The sequence below is a fragment of the Saccopteryx leptura genome, chromosome 2 (assembly GCF_036850995.1).
Source record: "Saccopteryx leptura isolate mSacLep1 chromosome 2, mSacLep1_pri_phased_curated, whole genome shotgun sequence".
Taxonomy (NCBI): domain Eukaryota; kingdom Metazoa; phylum Chordata; class Mammalia; order Chiroptera; family Emballonuridae; genus Saccopteryx; species Saccopteryx leptura.
In genome coordinates, this window is record NC_089504.1 from 309,452,066 (window position 1) to 309,471,602 (window position 19,537).

Sequence of the window (19,537 nt, forward strand, 5' to 3'; positions counted from 1 at the left end):
TGATCTTTGTTCATTTTTCCAGGGGGATAATTTCTGCCCAAAGGAACACAACCAAACAGGTGCTCCCTGCTGTCTATCAACACAGAGACTACTTGTTCCTACAACGCACAAGAAGAAAACCACATCAAACTGTTTACCGAAAGGCACGGGTTTTATTACCATGCATGGCTTCGTAAACGCTGTAGTATAAAATAGTCTTGAAAAAGAAAGTACCTGTGCCTGACCAGGCAGTGGCGCAGTAGATAGAGCGTTGGACTGGGATGTGGAAGACCCAGGTTCGAGACCCCGAAGTCGCCAGCTTGAGCGCGGGCTCATCAGGTTTGAGCAAAAGCTCACCAGCTTGAGCCCAAGGTCGCTGGCTCGAGCAAGGGGTTACTCATTCTGCTGAAGGCCCGCAGTCAAGGCACATATGAGAAAGCAATCAATGAACAACTAAGGTGTCGCAATGAAAAACTGATGATTGATGCTTCTCATCTCTCTCCGTTCCTGTCTGTCTGTCCCTGTCTATCCCTCTCTCTCTCTCTCTCTCTGTCCCTGTAAAAATAAAAAAAAAGAAAGTACCTGTTAATGAGAAATACAAGATCAACAGGCTAAAAAACTAGTATGTCTCTTATTTTGAAGGTGACAGAAAAACAGGACCATTCCTTCTAGTTCTGCAAATGCTTCATTTCGTGCTGTTAAGTCAAAATAATGCATTACTCCCAAAAGACAAACTTCTTCAAAAACTTGAAAAATGAAAACGTACTTTTCTAATCTACCCAACAGGGCCATTTTATTGATACTCAACTGAGTGTGGTGCTCCCTGGACAGAGAATGAGGAGATCCCCCTGCGGAAGCTTGTCACAAGTTGCTTCCCACACTTTCAACCCAAGTCCCAAAGCACTACTTCACCTACGTTCTACTGAGCTCCAAGTCCAAATTTTAAAACGGCATTAGAAATACATAATACAAGTCCCTAAGTATACACTGTGGGAACAGAAAAAAATAAGCAGCTGAATATACTTTTTAAACACCTGACAAGATTTAAGAAGCACGTTAACAGCTTTGAGATCAAATGTATATACTGGACCATAAAATTCATCTGTCTAGTGTACAGTTAGTGGTTTTTAGCAAACTTACAGTTGTACATTAGCAGTCACTCCCTGTCCTTGCCACCCACACTGCTACCACCCCCTGTCTGGGCAACCTCTAATCCACTGTGTCTAATGATTTGCTTATCTGGACATTTCATAAAAACGGGATCCTATGGTCTTTGTGAGTGGCTTCTTTCACTGAACACAATACTCTGGAAGTTAAACGTATTGTGAAGAAGTGGGGATGCTCTGAGGTCCCTCAATTCATTCGTTTCATGGTCGAGTGTTTCTTGAGGATCACTTACAGGTGAGATATGTGCCTTATGGGTCACAACGGGGCTGGGGGCTTCTGGGTATTAATTCCACCCTCGAGGAGCTAAATGCAAAGTAAGATGCTAACACAGCTATATTATTTTTAATGTGGAAAGCAGTCTACCAAGCAAAAAATATAGACAAAATACCATGTGAGTTTAGAGGAAAGCAAAGTCAACAGAATCAAGTTCTGATAAGGTCCAGGAAGCCCTTTATGATTCTAACCACTGCAGCTATCATTTTTCCTTCCAAGAAATGCCCTCCCTTCTCCGCATCACCCCCCACCGTCGGTCCCATCATATGTGATTGGTAAACTCCTGCGCATCCTTCGATACTCAGCTCAAATATCACCACCTCTCTCATGAAGGTGACCCCAACCTCCCCTGGCAGAGTCCGTCCTTAGCTCTTTATGCTATGTGTGTGTCTCCACTGCAGCTCACAGTGCATTCCTCTGCGCTGCTCACCTGCGAAACCCCAGCACTGAGCAGTGTCTGCCACACGGCCAGGTCTAAATAAAGGAAAGTGGGGACAAGGGCACAGGAAACCAAGTGAAGGGCAAAGAGGGCAGATAGAAAGGTTAGCAGAACCAACCAGAAGTGTGCGAAAGGTGGCAGTCAAGTTACAGCCCTAGACGCTATGTTAAAGGAGTTTAAAAAAAAAAAAAAGGGACGGGACATTTATTGATCACCTGCCATGTTTCATTTAGTCGCCATGGCAACCATGTGACATTAGTTAGTCTTTCCATTTTGTTCTGGAGGAAACTGAGATAACTTACTCAAGATCATACAACTATTAAGTGACAAAAGCTCTTTGAACAATAAACAGAAACTACGTACACGTGCACACACGCACATACCACATACACACATTTCATTTAGAGCTAATTCAACTGCAGACTTTCCATTTCCTCTTTGAAGATACTGGGGTTGTTTCCTCTGGAACCCGTTCCTGAAAGCATGCAGTCACAGTACATCCCTTCTGGCAAAGAGGAGGTGAGGACCAGCCAGGCTGTGCATCCCCCATGCCGGAATCAACCATGCCTCCTGAAATACAGAATCGTGCTGCAGCATTCAGGACTAGGGACGTCTCTGTGACAGTTCAACTGAAAAAATATTAACTTGGATGGAAAGAAGACGGTAATTCTCAATCAAATTATAACAGCCTTAAAAAGTTTTACTCTAAAGTCCTATAAGCAGTAATGAGCAAAACAAATGAGCTACTTTTAAAAAACTCCATTTTAAAAAGTTTCATTTCATCATTGTTGCAAAATAATGAACATAGGTTATGAAACAATGGCTGTATTAGTAGAGGCAGAATGTTTAATAGGACAAGAGAAAAATGGAAGAATTTATCATTTATATGTTTATCAGACTAGAAAAAACATTGTTTTTAATTATGCAGTTAATGTTTTTCTCAGATTCTTTATTAAACAAATAAAACATGTCAAAGGTCAAAAAATAATCATGAAAAGAGGGTTATAACTTCCCATAATCTTACCATAAACTTCCTAAAAAAGTGAGAGAAAATACTAAAGCAACCTTTATAGAAAAGTTTTATGAAGATGTCACCAAGGCAGTGATGAGATGCCCAGACAAGTCAACATGTTATTATTTAGGAAAAACATCATGCCCAGTGGGTATCTGTGTTGTTCCACAAAATTAAACAAAAGCTGCTCAGCTGATCCATGTTTCCTACCAGGGAAAACAGTTGATCGGCTTCTCATGTCCGCAAGTGCACATGAACGCACCCGGTGAGAGCCAGCTCTCCTCGCCAAAACCACAGGTTCCATGAATAAACTGAGGGTTGTTGCAGTGTTTTGTTAGAATAATTCTATTCTGTTGAAATAATTTGTTTAAACAAATATAAGGACACTATTCAGCACCCATGACCTAGCTGGTCGAATTAATAAAACAAAAATGTTTTTGGCCAAATGCCAATCTTAAATCTTGCTTTAGTATTTTTATTTGAATCAAATCTAGCCTGATTATAGTAATTGGTTTTCATGTAATTCCTCGGGTCCATCCTCAAAAGTGACATATAGCAATCAATATTTTATCTCATTTTGTCAAGTCATGAGATGACCGTTACGTCCACGGAAGGGCTAATTATACCTGAGGAATGTAGTGTGATGGCCAAGTTCAGTCCAGTACAGTTGTATGCACACTGTCACTGCAGCGCACAGCAGTGAGATGAACAGCGGACGCGCCAGGTAAAGGCCCTGGGGAGCTAAGCCAACTTCTTCGCCGCTTTGCTTCCATCACTGTTAGGTAATGCTTAGCTATTTGCGTGTGGTCTGAACACACAGGAGAGCCAGCTCCCTGGTTTCCCAATCCTCCCCACAGTAGCCGGAGGGGACACAAGCTGAGGATCTTCCTTCCGATCCCTAAGCAGAAGCCAAATCAAACTGCAAAGCTCCTGGCTTCCGCAGACCAAAGAGACCTGGTGCCCGGGTCAGGACGTGAGGAAGCAGTGGAGCAGAGACCGCCCTTTCAGGAGGAACAAGTCCAACAGTAGTCGAGTCAGAAGCTGAGGTCCAGTGTGAGGGCTGCAGCCCAGTAGGGAAGTGGGGGTGAGGAGCTCTACCAGCACGGTGCCAGAGCTGTGACAGCAGGAGGCTGCGAGGGGGTCCCAGGGAGGCAGCCAGAGCTCAGGAGCAGTTTTCCAAGTCAGAGGCCTCGGCCCAAGCACCTGAACCTAGCCTACCCTGACCATCGTACCCTAAAACTCCAGGGCTGAGGACTAACGCTGATGCAATGGACAGGGAGAGTGAGGAGGGCAACAGGAACACCAGTGAAAGATCCCCGAGGGCGAAATCCCAAACCGCGTCAGCCCTCCCCCAAACTCAGTGCACCGGCTTGGACCAGTGGTTTTCAACCACGGATCCGCCAGGAATTCCATGCCGGTCTGGGAAGGAGTTAACCACTCTGATGTAACCACTGGCTTAGATTACTTCTTTCCTAAACTAAAGGAGTAACTAGGAATGGGCCAGGAATCTCCACATCAACATTTCCAAATCAGGGCCCCAGTCCCTGACTACTACTCCACCCACTTGTACTTTTCACAAGCTGGTACTCAAGAAAGTGCCACTGGGTTGCCATGGTTAAGACCCAAAGCTGGTATGGGCACCATCCACCATGCACAAGCACCTCACACTCGTGCCCAGTGGAACAAGCTTCAGAGAAAGACCCTGTTCCTGGTCTCCGGCTGACACATGCACCTATGTTGTGACCGGATCTGCTTTAGCGCCTTCATTCCAAAAACACTGACTGTGCACCTAACGTTACCATCCAGCCAATGTGACTGAGGAGCCAGAAGATGACAACTGACCATTCCCTGCCCTCAAAGGCTCCTAACCTAGTGGAAAAGACTGAAAGCAAATGTGTACTTACAATATAACGAAGCACATGATACAGCAGGATCAGTACCTGCTGATACAAGAAAAGGAGGCTCTTCAAAAAGGGACTGACTTGGGAAGCCCTGGGAGATGACAGGAAATGGCTCTTGAGGGAAGAAGAACATCAACAGGTCGACGTTCACCTATAGCAAAGACAGACCCATCACTGCTTTCCCTCAGCAAAGAGAGGTCAAGGCCACAGAAAGGGGAAGTACAGAAAGGAGGTCCTGAAAGGGCAAATGAGTCAACAGAAGCTGTGGACCTGAGGGACATGGGTGAGAAAATGGGCAACTCCAGCAGGAAGGGGTAAATGACAGAAAAAATACATGCAGGTGCTATGGGACCCTGAGGAGGGGCATCTACCCAGACCCCGAGACTGGAAAACTTCCTGGGCTAAGTGATGTCCAGGCTGACCTGAACCGTCGGGAACAATTAGCCAGACAAAAGACAGGTAGGGAGTAATGTGGAGGTGGAGCTGGGGTGGGAAGCTGGAGGAACAGTGTTAGCAACATGCCCTATTTCCCCATGTATAAGAAGACACTGCACCTTAATTTGGGGGCCTGAAATTTGAAAAAAAAAAAAAGTATTACATAAAGTTATTGAACTCAAGTTTTACGCATCATAAAATTCAAACAACTCCTCATCACTGTCAAAACTCCCATCCATTAGCTTGTTCTCATCTGTGTCTGATGATGAATCACTGCCTTCAACAATGAGTGCAAAAACAAGCGCGAAAAAGCAGTAAATGCAAGAAAAAAAAAATCTACAACCACTATATAAGACACACCAGTTTTTAGACCCCAAATTTTTCAGGGAAAGGTGTGTCTTATACATGGGGAAATAACAGTAGTCATAAACCCAAAATGGACAAGTTTAAGGACACTCAAGAACTTCAGTGTGACCATATTTTGAGTTCAACACAGAGGTGGGTGCAGCCATGAAGCAGGAGACTGACGTAGGCGACAGACCGTGCAAGACCTCGCTGGCTATGTAGAAGAAATTTTTGTCACCCTAAGAGGAAGGGGGAGCCTCAAGATTAAGAGAGAGAAAAGACATGACTGGTTTTAAGTTTGGAAAGTTTACTAGGGCTGCAGTGGGATCAGACAGGGGAATGCAAGACTGAAGGTGGGGACCCCAAACTGGAGAATCTAAGACCAAGGCAAGAGGGAGGTGACAACGACCAGACTAGGGCCATGACCCCAGGCGTGAGAGCAACTGTTAAACTTGAAACCATGGAAATGGAAATGTGGAGCCTTGCTGCTCTTCAGCAAACAGAGCGAGACTGTGCGTGTCCCTCTCATGACCACAGCAACATTGGCGGTGCATGTCCCTCTCACGACTACAGCAACAATGGGATGGACCAGCAAAAAATGACATAAAATCAGAAAAGAGCAGGGGCATGAAGTGAGGCGCAGAGCAGCAACACTCACTTTTTTACAAAGTCGGTAAGTCTCTCCAACAAGTCAATACCCAGGGGCTTTTGGGAGCCACCTGCTACCACCCTGTACAATCTGAGATGTTCTAACCTACTAATGCCTTTAAATTAGGAGATAGTTATCATTACTATCCTGTAACGTAATTTCAAGTTCTATCATTTAATGTTGTCTAATTAAAACCTGTATTTCCATTAACCATGCAGTCAGGCCACCCCGGGCACGCAGAACCAGAGTGCCGTAAGTGTACCACAGCAGTTCTGTGACAGTCTGGAGAACCGGACCATAATGATCCCCATGGCTTCCCAGTGCTTTTCAAGGAAGAATCAAGTCCCATGACAGCTGTCAAGTAGCCCTGGGCGCAGACGGTTTTAAAGGGGGACTTAAAAGTACTCATTGTTCCCTGGTAGCACAGAGTTGGACTAATATAGAGCGCTGAAGGAATAATTCTGAATAAGCCAGGGAGGACAGAACACGGTAAAGGGAAGAACGTGCATGCTGAGTGAGACTGTACTCTTCAAACATCTTAGAGCTGGAAGGGTTAATTGAGGACTCTGAACACCTCTGCTTGCAGTAGGAAAGTGGACGTTTGAAACTCTCTTGGGCAATTTATTTTAAAAGATCTGGGCCATCCAGCTCAAATCCAAGGCAAAAATATTGTTAATCAAGCATTATTTTATATTAAAATCAAAAGTAATCTTTTTATCTATTGTATGTCCTATACAGTGGTACCTTGAGATACAAGTTTAATTTGTTCTGTAACGGAGCTCGTAAGTCAGTCAACTCGTATATCAAACAAATATCTCCCATTTAAAATAACTGAAATAGATTTAATCTGTTCCAGACCTGTAAAACATCCCCAAACCATCCTAAATTTTTAAAAAAGACATGTTTTTAATTAAGAGACACACATATATACTTTACTTATGCATAACAAAATATATGAAATAAAAGAAAAAAGTGTTATTTAAAACTGTATTCTTACCTTGGAGACAGATCAACGGAGGTGAATGGCGGAGGAGGAGGGAGGGAGGAAGGGATGCAGGCACTGTAGACACGTAAATGGAAACTAAAACTACATTTTCTTTACTTTAAGCAAAACTAAACTGCACTTTATTTATTTAAAATGAAACCACAAAAACTTAATTGTAAAAAACTGTATTTTCATAACTTTAAAATTAACCTAAGCTTAACATTTCGTATTTTTCATTTAACCATCACCTGTTTTTGCCTTTTGGCTGCACTTTCAGCACTTTCACTTGCAGGACTTTTGAATAAAAATCTATCCAAAGAGGTTTGCTTTTGCCTGCCTTTTAAAATGTTATGGAAATGTGACACACAAGTGTCATTAAAAAGTGCTGAAGCACGACCAGTTGAAACTTTTTCTGGGTGTTTCTTTTCAATGAAACTTGAAAGCTTCTCCCACATTGCCTGCATGTCTTTAATTTCACTTGTAGAAATCACTTCCTCCGACTCTACCTCCTCCTCACTACTAATCTCTTGCAGAGGCTCCATATGTTGCATCATCTGTAGCACCTTCAACTCCTCAGTTGAGAGTTCCTCCTCATGTTCCTCGACAAGCTCATTAACGTCACCCTCATCTACCTCCAGACCCATCAACTTTCCAAGGGACACAATCTCCTCCAACACTTCTACCTCTCTAGTTCGAATCCTTCGAAGTCCCTGTCTGCAACAACATCAGGCCATAACTTTTTTCATGCCGAGTTTAAGGTTCTTCTTGTAACCTCTTGCCATGCCAAGTCAATAATGCGTAAACATATCACGATGTTGTAGTGATCTTTCCAAAACTCTCGAAGGGTTACAACTGTATTCTCAGTCACCTCAAAGCAGTGGCGGAACAAGTGCTTTGTGTAAAGCTTTTTAAAGTTGGAAATGACCTGCTGATCCACAGGTTGCAAGACTGAAGTCGTGTTGGGTGGGAGGTAGAGGACTTTCACGAATTTAAACTCATCGAGAATGTCATCTTCAAGACCAGGTGGGTGGGCTGGAGCATTATCAAGGATTAGTAATGCTTTCATCGGGAGTTTATTTTCTTGAAGATATTTCTTCACTGCAGGACCAAAGGCGAGATTTACCCATTCAATAAAAAATTGCCGCGTAACTCAGGCCCTAGCATTGGCGCGCCACATAACCTGCAGTTTTTCTTTAAGAATCTTGTGAGTCTTAAAGGCTCAAGGATTTTCAGAATGATACACTAGCAGTGTCTTTACTTTACAGTCACCGCTAGCATTTGCACACAATGCCAGGGTCAGACGGTCCTTCATGGGTTTATGGCCTGGCAGCTTCTTCTCCTCTGCAGTGATGAAAGTCCTCCGGGGCATTTTTTTCCCAAAACAATCCTGTTTCGTCACAGTTGAACACTTGTTGGAAGATGCAGCCTTCCTTTGCGATAAGCGCAGCAAAACACGCGATGTTCTCCTCAGCTGCCTTAACGTCAGCACTCACAGCTTCACCATGCCTCACCACCGAGTGGACACCAGATCTCCTCTTGAAATTTTCAAACCAGCCATGACTTGCCTTAAACATATCTTCTGCAGTCTCTTTTGAGGTTGATGTTCTTTCTTCTTCAAGTCACCATAAATAATACGTGCCTTTTTGCATATTACAGTCTCCCTCACTGTATCTCCTGCCAGCTCTTTCTCTTTCACCCACACCAGCAGAAGCTTCTCATTTCTTCATGGCTATTTGTCCCTAATTGGGACAGAATTGTAGTTCCTCTCACTGAATTTGTGCTTTTGATGGCATCCTTTTGTTTAAGGATGGTACAAATTGTAGATGTATTGGGGTCATACAGCCTTGTCAGTTCAATCACTGGTACACCACGCTCATGTTTTTCTATTATATATTTCTTGTTTTACTTCTATCAACATCATTCTCTTCTTCTCACCACTGTCCTTTACACTCACTTTCTTCAGCCTCATGATAGCACACAAAAAAAGTTAGTGAAATATGCAAAAATGGGCCCTGGCTGGTTGGCTCGGTGGTAGAGCGTCAGCCTGGCGTGCGGAAGTCCCGGGTTCGAATCCCGGCCAGGGCACACAGGAGAGGTGCCCATCTGCTTCTCCACCCCTCCCCCTCTCCTTCCTCTCTGTCTCTCTCTTCCCCTCCCTCAGCCAAGGCTCCATTGGAGCAAAAGATGGCCCGGGTGCTGGGGATGGCTCCTTGGCCTCTGCCCCAGGCGCTAGAGTGGCTCTGGTCGTGACAGAGCGACGCCCCGGATGGGCAGAGCATCGCCCCCTGGTGGGCGTGCTGGGTGGATCCCGGTTGGGCGCATGCGGGAGTCTGTCTGACTGCCTCCCCGTTTCCAGCTTCAGAAAAATAAAAAAAAAATTTTTTAAATGCAAAAATGATGCAAGAACAAGTACAGTGCACGATTTCAACTTGATTCTGCGGGTAACACATGAGAAAGAACAAGATGCTGCTGTTGTGCTGCCAATACTGGACCTGTGCACCAATGAGCCAACTGACAGCAGCTTCCCGAATCACGACTCATATCTCGGAATTTCACTCAGATCTTGAACAAAAATACGAACCGAGTCGTAGCTTGTATCTTAAAAAATTCGTATGTTGGTCTGCTCGTATCTCAAGGTACCACTGTACTATATAATCCATTAGAGCTGCTTATATAAACAGTGTTGGATATTTCATTTCCTAAACCTTGAAGCTCATGATTATAAAATTTGTACTTTATAGCTGTGTTCTCTTCACAGCTTATGAAACATTACTGGTGACATCCATGAATTACTTGACTGTTATGCCTAATAACACTTGTTCTATGAGAAAACACAATCTGCAATCCTATAATTCACTTGAGTGTCCAAAATCCACTGCAGCAAACAATGGGGAGTATCTTTAATGACACAGCCACTCTTCTTCTGCGAGGTCACTGAAGTGCTTCCTTCCAGCTCCCGGGCACTGAGGATCCACGGCATTACAACATTCCTGATCTAAGCTCGCCTGACCTGTGGTGGCGCAGTGGATAAAGCGTCGACCTGGAAATGCTGAGGTTGCCGGTTCGAAACACTGGGCTTGCCTGGTCAAGGCACATATGGGAGTTGATGCTTCCAGCTTCTCTCCTCCCTCTCTCTCCCTCTCTCTCTCTCCCCCTCTCCTCTAAAAAAAAAAAAAAAAAAAAAATCTTGCCTGATCTAAGCTCACAGTGCAACTAACAACACGGCTGCTTCTCTCTAGTAATTTAGTCAAGTCGGGAATTTCTGAACCACTCTATTTCATACTACTTGGAAGCACTAATGAAAAGTATATTATGCAATAGCAGTTCAACAGCACATGAGGCCACTGAAGATTTAATAAGCATCTGGGGCCGGTGGTCAATCAGTCAACTAAGAAAGCAAAGCTCCAAGTCACAGGAAACTACTGATAGGTGTGACACACTGACATTTCAGAACCTATGAAGCTTCTCTCCCCACAGTTCCTCCCCCTACTGCAGCAGCCTTATCTTTTCTGCACAACTCCCCTTTCACCACCCAAAAATACCGTGGGATATGAACTAAACTGTCAATGATTTCTTGGTCCATCTTTTTAAGTTTTCTGTGCTCTCTTTTCAATTTAACATAAAGTAAGTTTAATTTTCTGCTGGTTTCTCAAAATTAAAAACAATGCAAAGGGTGATAAGTTAAATGGCACAGAGGAAAGTGCCCTGGACCGGGAGAGAAAGGACTGAAGTGTGAGTCAATGACTGCCACTAACCAGCCATGAGGCCCTCACCACCAGATCCACCCAATGCTTCTCCACCTCCGCTGCTCCTACTTCCACCACGTGGGAATCGCAGCACCTGTGATTCCCAACTCCTCCTCTGCCTTACCCTTCCAAGAGCCCACCGGTATCATTTCACCTCCCCTGCTCACAAATCATCGGTGGGACCCAGTCCTGCCTCAAGCAGCTAAAGGCAACTTTTCCCTTTTTTAGCTGTATGGCTAACTAAAGACAAATAAAAATGCTTATAGGGCTGCTCATTATGTTCATGAAAATTAAAATTGTTTTATTTATTTCCACTATGGTGGAAAACTAATTCTTACCATTTAAATTGGTTTTTCAAATATAAAAAATATCAATGAGAAAATCAGCACTGCATTTTCAGCTATAAAGGTGTTATTAATAGCTGAGTATATTTTGAAAGTAGCAACTAATGCAAATTTTTTACACTTGTATCCTAAAATTAAACAGAGCGGCTCAGTAGCCGCTAGGCCCCACAGGACAAAATGAAGCTCCTTAACTTGCCCAACTTTGCCACCCCTGAGACACCGACGTGTACTCTTTATCTGAACTACCGCAATCTGGTCTGTGTGCTGATTCGACCAGAGACACCTTCAACTTCAACACCCCAACCCTCTTATCCTCAAGGTTTGGCTCAGTCCTCTCCCCCCGATGGCCTGCCTGCCCACGCTCCTGGCCATCTTTCCTGAACTCCTAAAGCACTTGTGAGGCCTCTTCTACATTCTGTATCACTGGCATACTCATTTACCTACTCAAAAATATTAACCAAGAAGGTCAGGAGTACTCAACTAGTGCTTATTTACTACACAGTGATGTTAAGTATGTTTTCAACCCAACTAATAAATAGCTCTTGAAGTCAAAGACCGCTGACTGGTGGAGCAAAGAGCAGGAGTTCAGCCATCCATTATATGTAGACTGTTTATGGTTCTTTATTTTTAAGAACTACACTGACTAGAGAATTTTATTTAAATCATTCCTTTAAATCAATAGTGTATACATTTCTTCTTTCAAGAAACACTGGGCAAATTATCTTTTATAGTACACACAAAGAAGTGCAGAGTTGCGACACCAGCATCAACACACTTTCAGATGTTAAGGTTGGAAACCCAGATGTTGCAACTCCCTTCAGTTCTTGTAACTCAAGTGAAAGGAGCAAGCACAGCTTGTTTACTGTGAACTCTTCCTACAGTGGTATGTCTAAATAAGCCTTAAAGAGCTGCAATGACCCAGCGATTCCACTTCTGGGAATATATCCAAAGAAACCCAAAACACTGATTCAAACGGATATAAGCACCTCTATGTTCACTGCAGTATTTTCAACAGCCAAGACCTGGATGCAGCCCAAGGCCCCATCAGTAGATGAGTGGATAAGAGAGCTATGGTACATTTACACAGAGATTACTACTTGGCTATAAAAAAGAAGAAAATCTTACCTTTTGTGACAGTATGAATAGGTCTGGAGAGTATTATGCTAAGTGAAATAAGCCAGTCAGAGAAAGACAAGTACCATATGATTCACTTATATGTGGACTCTAATAATCTAAACAACCAAACAAAACAAAAACAAACTCATAGACATAGAGAACAGACTGACAGCTGTTAGAGGGTGTTAGGGAGCTGGGTGAAAAAGGGGAAAGAATTAAGCAAAAAAACTTCTAATTGACACAAATAACCAGTTGTATGGCGATTACAAAGAGGCAAGAGTGTAGGGAAAGAGGGTGGGGGGATAAGTGATGACAGAAGGAGACCTGACTTTGGATGTTGAACACACAATTCAACGTACAGATGATGTAGTATAAAATTGTACATTTGAAAGCCATATAATTTTATTAACCAATGTCACACCAATAAATTCAATAAAAAAATTTTTAAATAACTAGGAAGGGCAGATTCCCAGAAAAAAATACAGACAACTTAGAGAAAAATCGGTTCCCCTAAACTGGCTATTTAGTTGGGGCTGTACTATTTCCTGCTTAACTTGATTTTCTACAATTCTTTTATTTTTTCTTTTTATTCAGTGAGAAGAGATGAGGCAGAGACAGACTCCTGCATGTACCCTGACTGGGATCCACCTGGCAAGCCCACTAGGGGGGATGCTCTGCCCATCTGAGGCATTGCTCCATTGCTCAGCAACCAAGTTCTTAGCACCAGAGATAGAGGCCATGGAGCCATCCTCACCACCAGGGGCTAGCTCGCTTCAATTAAGCCATGACTGCAGGAGGGGAGGAGAGAGAGAGAGAAAGAAAGAGGGGGGGGTGGAGAAGCAGATGGTGCTTCTCCTGTGTGCACTGATCAGGAATTGAACCCAGAACATTACACACTGGGCCGACACTCTATCACTGAGCCAACTGGCCAGGAACAGTTTTCTGCAGTTCTTTAATGATGCCAAATACTTAGTGATCCCAGTGATAAACTTAGCACACACCAGCAAACCTTTATTTTTTTTCACAATGACAAGAAATTTAGCTAGAAACTTGCACAGTGAGGATAAAAAAGAAAAAAAAAGTGAGTTCGCCTATTTGTTTTCCACATTCATCATTTTCATCTGGTTACTAGTGGCTTAAGAAACCAACAAACAACATCATTTCCCGCCTGGTGTTTCATATTGATTTGAGGAAAGAGTTTCCTCAGCATTAGGTGGTATCAAACATAAGAGGTTTGACCTTACTATAAGCCAGAAAAACTAAAGGATCAAGGTGGAAAAGAAAAAGCCAATAGCCGTCATTGATTTTTAAAATCAAAAGATACTTCCATGTCTTTATGTGTTCTTCATTTTTCTTGTGATTGAATTCAGGCCATTATGGTCAGAGAAGATGCCTGATATGACTTCAATCTTCTTAAATTTACTGAGACTTGTTTTGTGTCCTAACATGTGGTCTATCCTAGAAAATGTTCCATGTGCACTTGAAAACAATGTACATTCTGCTGCTTTGGGGTGAAATGCTCTTAAGATACCAATTAAATCCATCTGATCTAGTATGTCATTTAAGACTGCTGTTTCCTTCCTGATTTTCTATCTGGAAGATCTATGCACTATTGTCAATGGAGTGTTAAAATATCTACTATGACTGTATTACTGATCCCTCCATTTATGTCCATCAAGATGAGCTTTACATATTTAGGTGCTCCTATGTTGAGTACATAAATGTTTACAAGGGTTGTATCCTCTTGATGAATTTGCTCCCTTTATCATTATGTGGCATCCTTCTTTGTCTCTTATGATTATCTTTGTTTTAAAGTCTATTTTGTCAGATACAAGTATTGCTACCCCAATTTTTTTTTATCTCCACTGGTATGGAATATCTTTTTCCATCCTCTTACTTTTAGTATGTGGGTATCTTTCGTTCTGATGTGGGTCATTTGTATACAGAATATATATGGGTCTTGTATTCCTTTCCATTCAGCTACCCTATATCCTTTGATTGGAGCATTAATTTAAACCATTTACATTTAAGTTATTATATGTGGACTATAATGAGCAATATGAACTAATAAACAAAATAGAAAATACTCATAAAAACAGAGAACAGACTCACATGGGGCTGGGAGTTGAGGGGCTGAATGAAAAAGGTAAAGGGATAAAGAAAGAAAGAAAAACCTCATAGACAGACCACAGTTGGTGGTTACTAGAGAGAATGAAGGGTTTGTGGGATGTAGGAGATAAAAGGAGGTTAAATGGTGACAGGAGACTTGACTTTGGGTGGAGAACACACAGTACAATGTACAGATCATTTATTATAGAATTGTACACCTGAAACCTATTTAATTTTATTAACCAATGTCACCCCAATAAACTCATTAAAGATAAAAAATAAAATTAAAAATGAAAGATGTGCCTGACCAGGTGGTGGCGCAGGGGATAGAGCGTCGGACTGGGATGCTGAGGACCCAGGTTCAAGACCCCGAGGTCACCAGCTTGAGCGCGGGCTCATCTGGTTTGAGCAAAGCTCACCAGCTTGGACCTAAGGTTGCTGGCTTAAGCAAGGGGTTACTCAGTCTGCTGAAGGCCCACGGTCAAGGCACATATGAGAAAGCAATCAATGAACAACTAAGGTGTCGCAATGCGCAACAAAAAACTAATGATTGATGCTTCTCATCTCTCCATTCCTGTCTGTCTGTCCGTTTATCCCTCTCTCTCTCTGTATCTCTGTAAAAAAAAAAAAAATGCAAGATGTTAATAAAAAGGCAAGTTTATAATTATGTGCAATGCCACCCCCCATGTCAGCCTTAAAAAAAAAAAAATCCCTATTGGAAAAGCAAACCAGTGTAGTTGAGATAATACACTACATAGCAAAGAATCTGAGGTGGCAAAGACATAGTTAATTTCTCTGAAGCACATTCATTTATTAAAGTGGCATCACAATCTGCCGTGTGTCACATAGTAGATTATTTTGCCTGAACAGCTTTACATGCAAATACTTATTGCAACGAGTCATTGATCTGGTTCAAGGTTTGGCAAAAAATAGAATAGTTTCAGTAAAGCCTTAGAGTAACTCACTTTCTCACAGAATAAATTATATTCTCAAAACTATATATATGAAAAAACTTAGTTCCTACATACATAAATTCTTGAGCCCCCAGTCCATCAAAAACACTGCCCTAGATTCGCACATACGAATAACCTAGGGCTGATATGAATTACAGTCTTGTGAAGAAGAAAGTATTTTAATAAATTTTAAAATTTCAACTCCCATTTAATATATAATTCACTTGACACTGAAAAATGTAGGAAAGGCTGGTGACATTTTTATCAATACATTTTTGTAGACTTGAAAAATTATTTCATAACACATCTAAATTATAAAACTTAAGAAATCTACTTTTGAGTACTTACAAATCGCTCAAATGAGATGAATGCTAAAGAAAACAAATTTTAAAGATTTCTACTTTTATACACATTTTTTTTTAAATCTTTATTAATTTGCACAGTCTTAGCCTATCTGCATTCTTAACCTTTAGGCAAGATCATTTCAAAACAGCATGGCAAATCTTAGTTCTCTTCTTGGGCTGGGTTAGAAAGGGTAAGGGAAACGTATCAAAGAACCAGCACTGTTAGTCTTGTTGAGCCTTTTTCATGTGGCGCAGACAGAATTTTTATGGCACATGAGGGTACACAGGTGTTCCCCAGCTACTCTGAGTCTAAGGAATCAGTACCTCCAGCACACTTGTAACACACAGGTTAGGAAGCTGTGCTAAAGACTGAAGTAAAGAGAGTATACCTCAGGGAAATACTCCTTGACATTGCCATTTACCCACAATCCCAGGGGAGCTGGGATGTGGAAAAGGCATGAAGCAGGACCACAAACACAGAGCCATCTAGCTCCATAACCTCAGTCACCACATCATTAAAAGCATCCGATGAAGGCCACAATGTCAGAGACTGATACAGTCTAAATCGTTTCAGGCCACAAGAGACTAGTGGCTAGCATTTATGATGTAAGCCTAGCCTGATCACCAAAACACAAGGTGGTTCTCAAAGAGTTTTCCATGCCCAGGCTGGTCATGGACCAGGGATGGATTCCTCAGCACAGCCAGAGATTATCACCATGCTGACGTCATGCTCCGCAGGCCACACTGTGCACATTCACATAAAGCCTCCCCAGGTACACCCTCTCTTTCAAAGAATCAGTTAAGAAGCCAACCCACGAAGGAAAACACTTTCTCTCCTTCAACTTGCTACTGAATGAGAACCAATACCAAAAAAGCTAGAAGAATCAAGTCACTTATAGATAAAACGTTCTTTCCTGAACTGGAGCCCAACATCCCTCAAAGGCAGGTCTTTCCCTCCAACTAGTTTGTCACCTCCCTTCCACAGAGGAAGCAAGGTGTCAAAGCACAATAAAATAGCGGTTAACAGCACTTGCTCAGGAGATCGAATTCAACCAGCACCTCCATTGCTGACCAGCTGTCTGTCCATGGGTCAGACAATTAATCACTTCAAGTCTCAGTTTCCCTTTATGTAAAATGGGTTAATAACAGCACCTTCCTCATATGATTGCAAGGACCAAATAAGATATTAAAGGATTTAGCAGCATAGCTGACAAGTAATAAACACTATTTAACTATTATTTATCAGCGTTTCATCATTATTTCATCATCTTCATCATCATCAGACTCCTAGCTCAATACAGGTTAAAAAAAAACTACCTAGAACAAATTGTTTTCCCAGATGAAACATTAATTTTAAAAATATCCATATATCATGATGATGTTGGAAAAGCAGAAAGAGACAAGCTATGGTATGATTCGAAGGCCAAGGAAAGCAGTTCAAATTGTATTCTATGTCCCACTGAGATCCACTCCTGAGATGTGACATCAACTAAATTATTTTAAAGACTGCTGATGTCCATGTGTGCATGGCAAAGCCTAAGGACAAGAGAGTAGCAGAAGGAAGCCGTAGGGAGGCTTCTGCCGAAGACAGGTCAAGAGGCTGGTCCCCAGACTGCAGGTGCAGTGAAGACAGATGTGGAAGAACCTATCCAGATGTCTGGGAGATGGTGCTGACAAGAGGAGCTAAGTAAGAAGAAAAAGAGGAAACAAGGCTGAAGCCCAGGTGTGGGGCTTGACTGTGTGTACCATTTACTGAGAAAGATAGAGCACAGAAACAACTGTGGAGAAGGGGGAATAAAAAGGTTGGTGGTGATAATACATTGAAGATCTCTAAGTGGAGATTTCAAGTAGGCAGATGTCTAAGTTGAGTTTCAGTGAGAGGTCAGCGCTAGAAGTGGACTTGGGGAGTCCCAAGCATCCCCATGGTGATGCAAAAGGCAGACAGACAATTAGATGAGATTACTTAGCAGAAACCAGCAAGGACGGCTAGACAGAGGATGCAAGTGAGGTGAGAGGGAAACGCGAGTGTGGCCCAGAGCCCAGGAAAGGGTTTCCAGCACGAGGGAGTGGCCACTTCCTACCTAGCATTAAGGAACCCTGAACCTGTCTTCATGCGCACACTACACAAGAAGTTTCAGTGGGGCAAAAACAACTTCTTACTGATCTCGGTCCCTTCTGCTGTAAACTGCCAGAAGGTGGAGGCATGGCTACTGACTTTGTGACGAGTCCGAAGGTCACCACTGCCTCCCAGTGAATGGCACGTGAGCAGCATCTCATCGTTCTCAATGTATTCCACAGTCTGCAGCCAGATTTACCACCCTCTCTAACAAACCCGGATGATTCTCATTCAGCCCAAGACTAGCCATCCTGACTGTTTTCTCATTGCCACTTCACCCATCAACAGCACGTCCGTTCACTACATCGGGCAACAAGAACAGTGTCAAGCGCATAGCAGGTGCTCAATAAACATTAGCGGAAGGAGGAGACGGATCAACAGGAGGGAACACAGAAATCCTCTCCTTCCTGCATGATCCACAGATACAATGAGCCTTAATAACTCTCTATGGGTTTAACACCCTATTTTCATCAATAATTAAGATGGTGAAGAAATAAACTGTTTATAACACAGAAAAAATCTATTATAAAATAAAATTCCTGATTGTGATTATTTCACAATTTGGAAATAATAAATCAATATTTCTATATAAGTTCAGTGTTTATTTTTACGAATATTTACTATTCAATCTCTAATATCCTGTGAGTAATCCATTTCACACAAAAAGATATAAAGTAACCTTCTCTAAAGCCTAACAGAGGATTCAGGAGCTCAATGAGAAAAAAATCTCCAACACAACATTTGCAAGTAGATTCATTCTACTTTTAGCAGAAAATATTTAAAAAGAAACCCTGATCCTGCCTGACCAGGTGGTTGTGCAGTGGACAGAGCGTTGGACTGGGATGCGGAGGACCCAGGTCCAAGACCCCTGAGGTCGCCAGCTTGAGCGCGGGCTCATCTGGTTTGAGCAAAAGCTCACCAGCTTGGACCCAAGGTCGCTGGCTTGAGCAAGGGGTTACTCAGTCTACTGAAGGCCCACGGTCAAGACATATATGAGAAAGCAATCAATGAGCAACTAAGGTGTCGCAACAAAAAACTGATGATTGATGCTTCTCGTCTCTCTCCGTTCCTGTCTATCTGTCCCTATCTATCCCTCTCTCTGACTTTCTATCTCTGTAAAAAAAGAAAATTTTTATTCTAATCCCTAGAAAAAGCCAAACATCCAAATAACAAGGCAGTAGTGCCAAAGATCTTCACTATCAAGTGAATTCTTACCACTCCTAATTTGTCTACTAAAGAACCTAAAATTAAATTCTGAAATACCTGAGGCACCGTAAGCACCAGAAAACCGCGAAGTCTTCGAGCCAGATGGAGATGTTTCCTTCATGCGATCAATCACATTTTCCGAGAGCTGAAAAGGCAACATCAAAATAAAATCAATTATAAAAGAACAAGAAAGAGAACAGTACAATAGCATCCAAGTAATTTAATCATCCCTATCAATATGTAGAATGAGTGGCCTGAAGAAAATAGGCTGAATCTAATAGCTATAAAACTAAAAGCAAGTAAGAGCAGTTTTAAGACTTCGAGATGCAACCCAGAGCTACTTTTTATTTCTTCTAATGTACTGCTAATTGCTCGTTATAAATAACTCTTCTCCTCATTTTATACTGTGTACTAAGTT

The 19,537-nt window shown here is 42.3% G+C and overlaps 1 protein-coding gene across 4 annotated transcripts in view; it reads right to left on the reverse strand.

The window, feature by feature from the left end:
• Positions 1 to 19,537, reverse strand: part of CHCHD3 (coiled-coil-helix-coiled-coil-helix domain containing 3) — a 281,617-nt gene that overhangs the window by 250,826 nt on the left and 11,254 nt on the right. For all 4 annotated transcript variants that reach the window (XM_066362730.1, XM_066362731.1, XM_066362729.1 and 1 more), the window contains exon 2: positions 19,177 to 19,264. In XM_066362730.1, the coding sequence (XP_066218827.1) occupies positions 19,177 to 19,264 (88 nt within the window). The remainder of the gene's footprint in view (positions 1 to 19,176; positions 19,265 to 19,537) is intronic.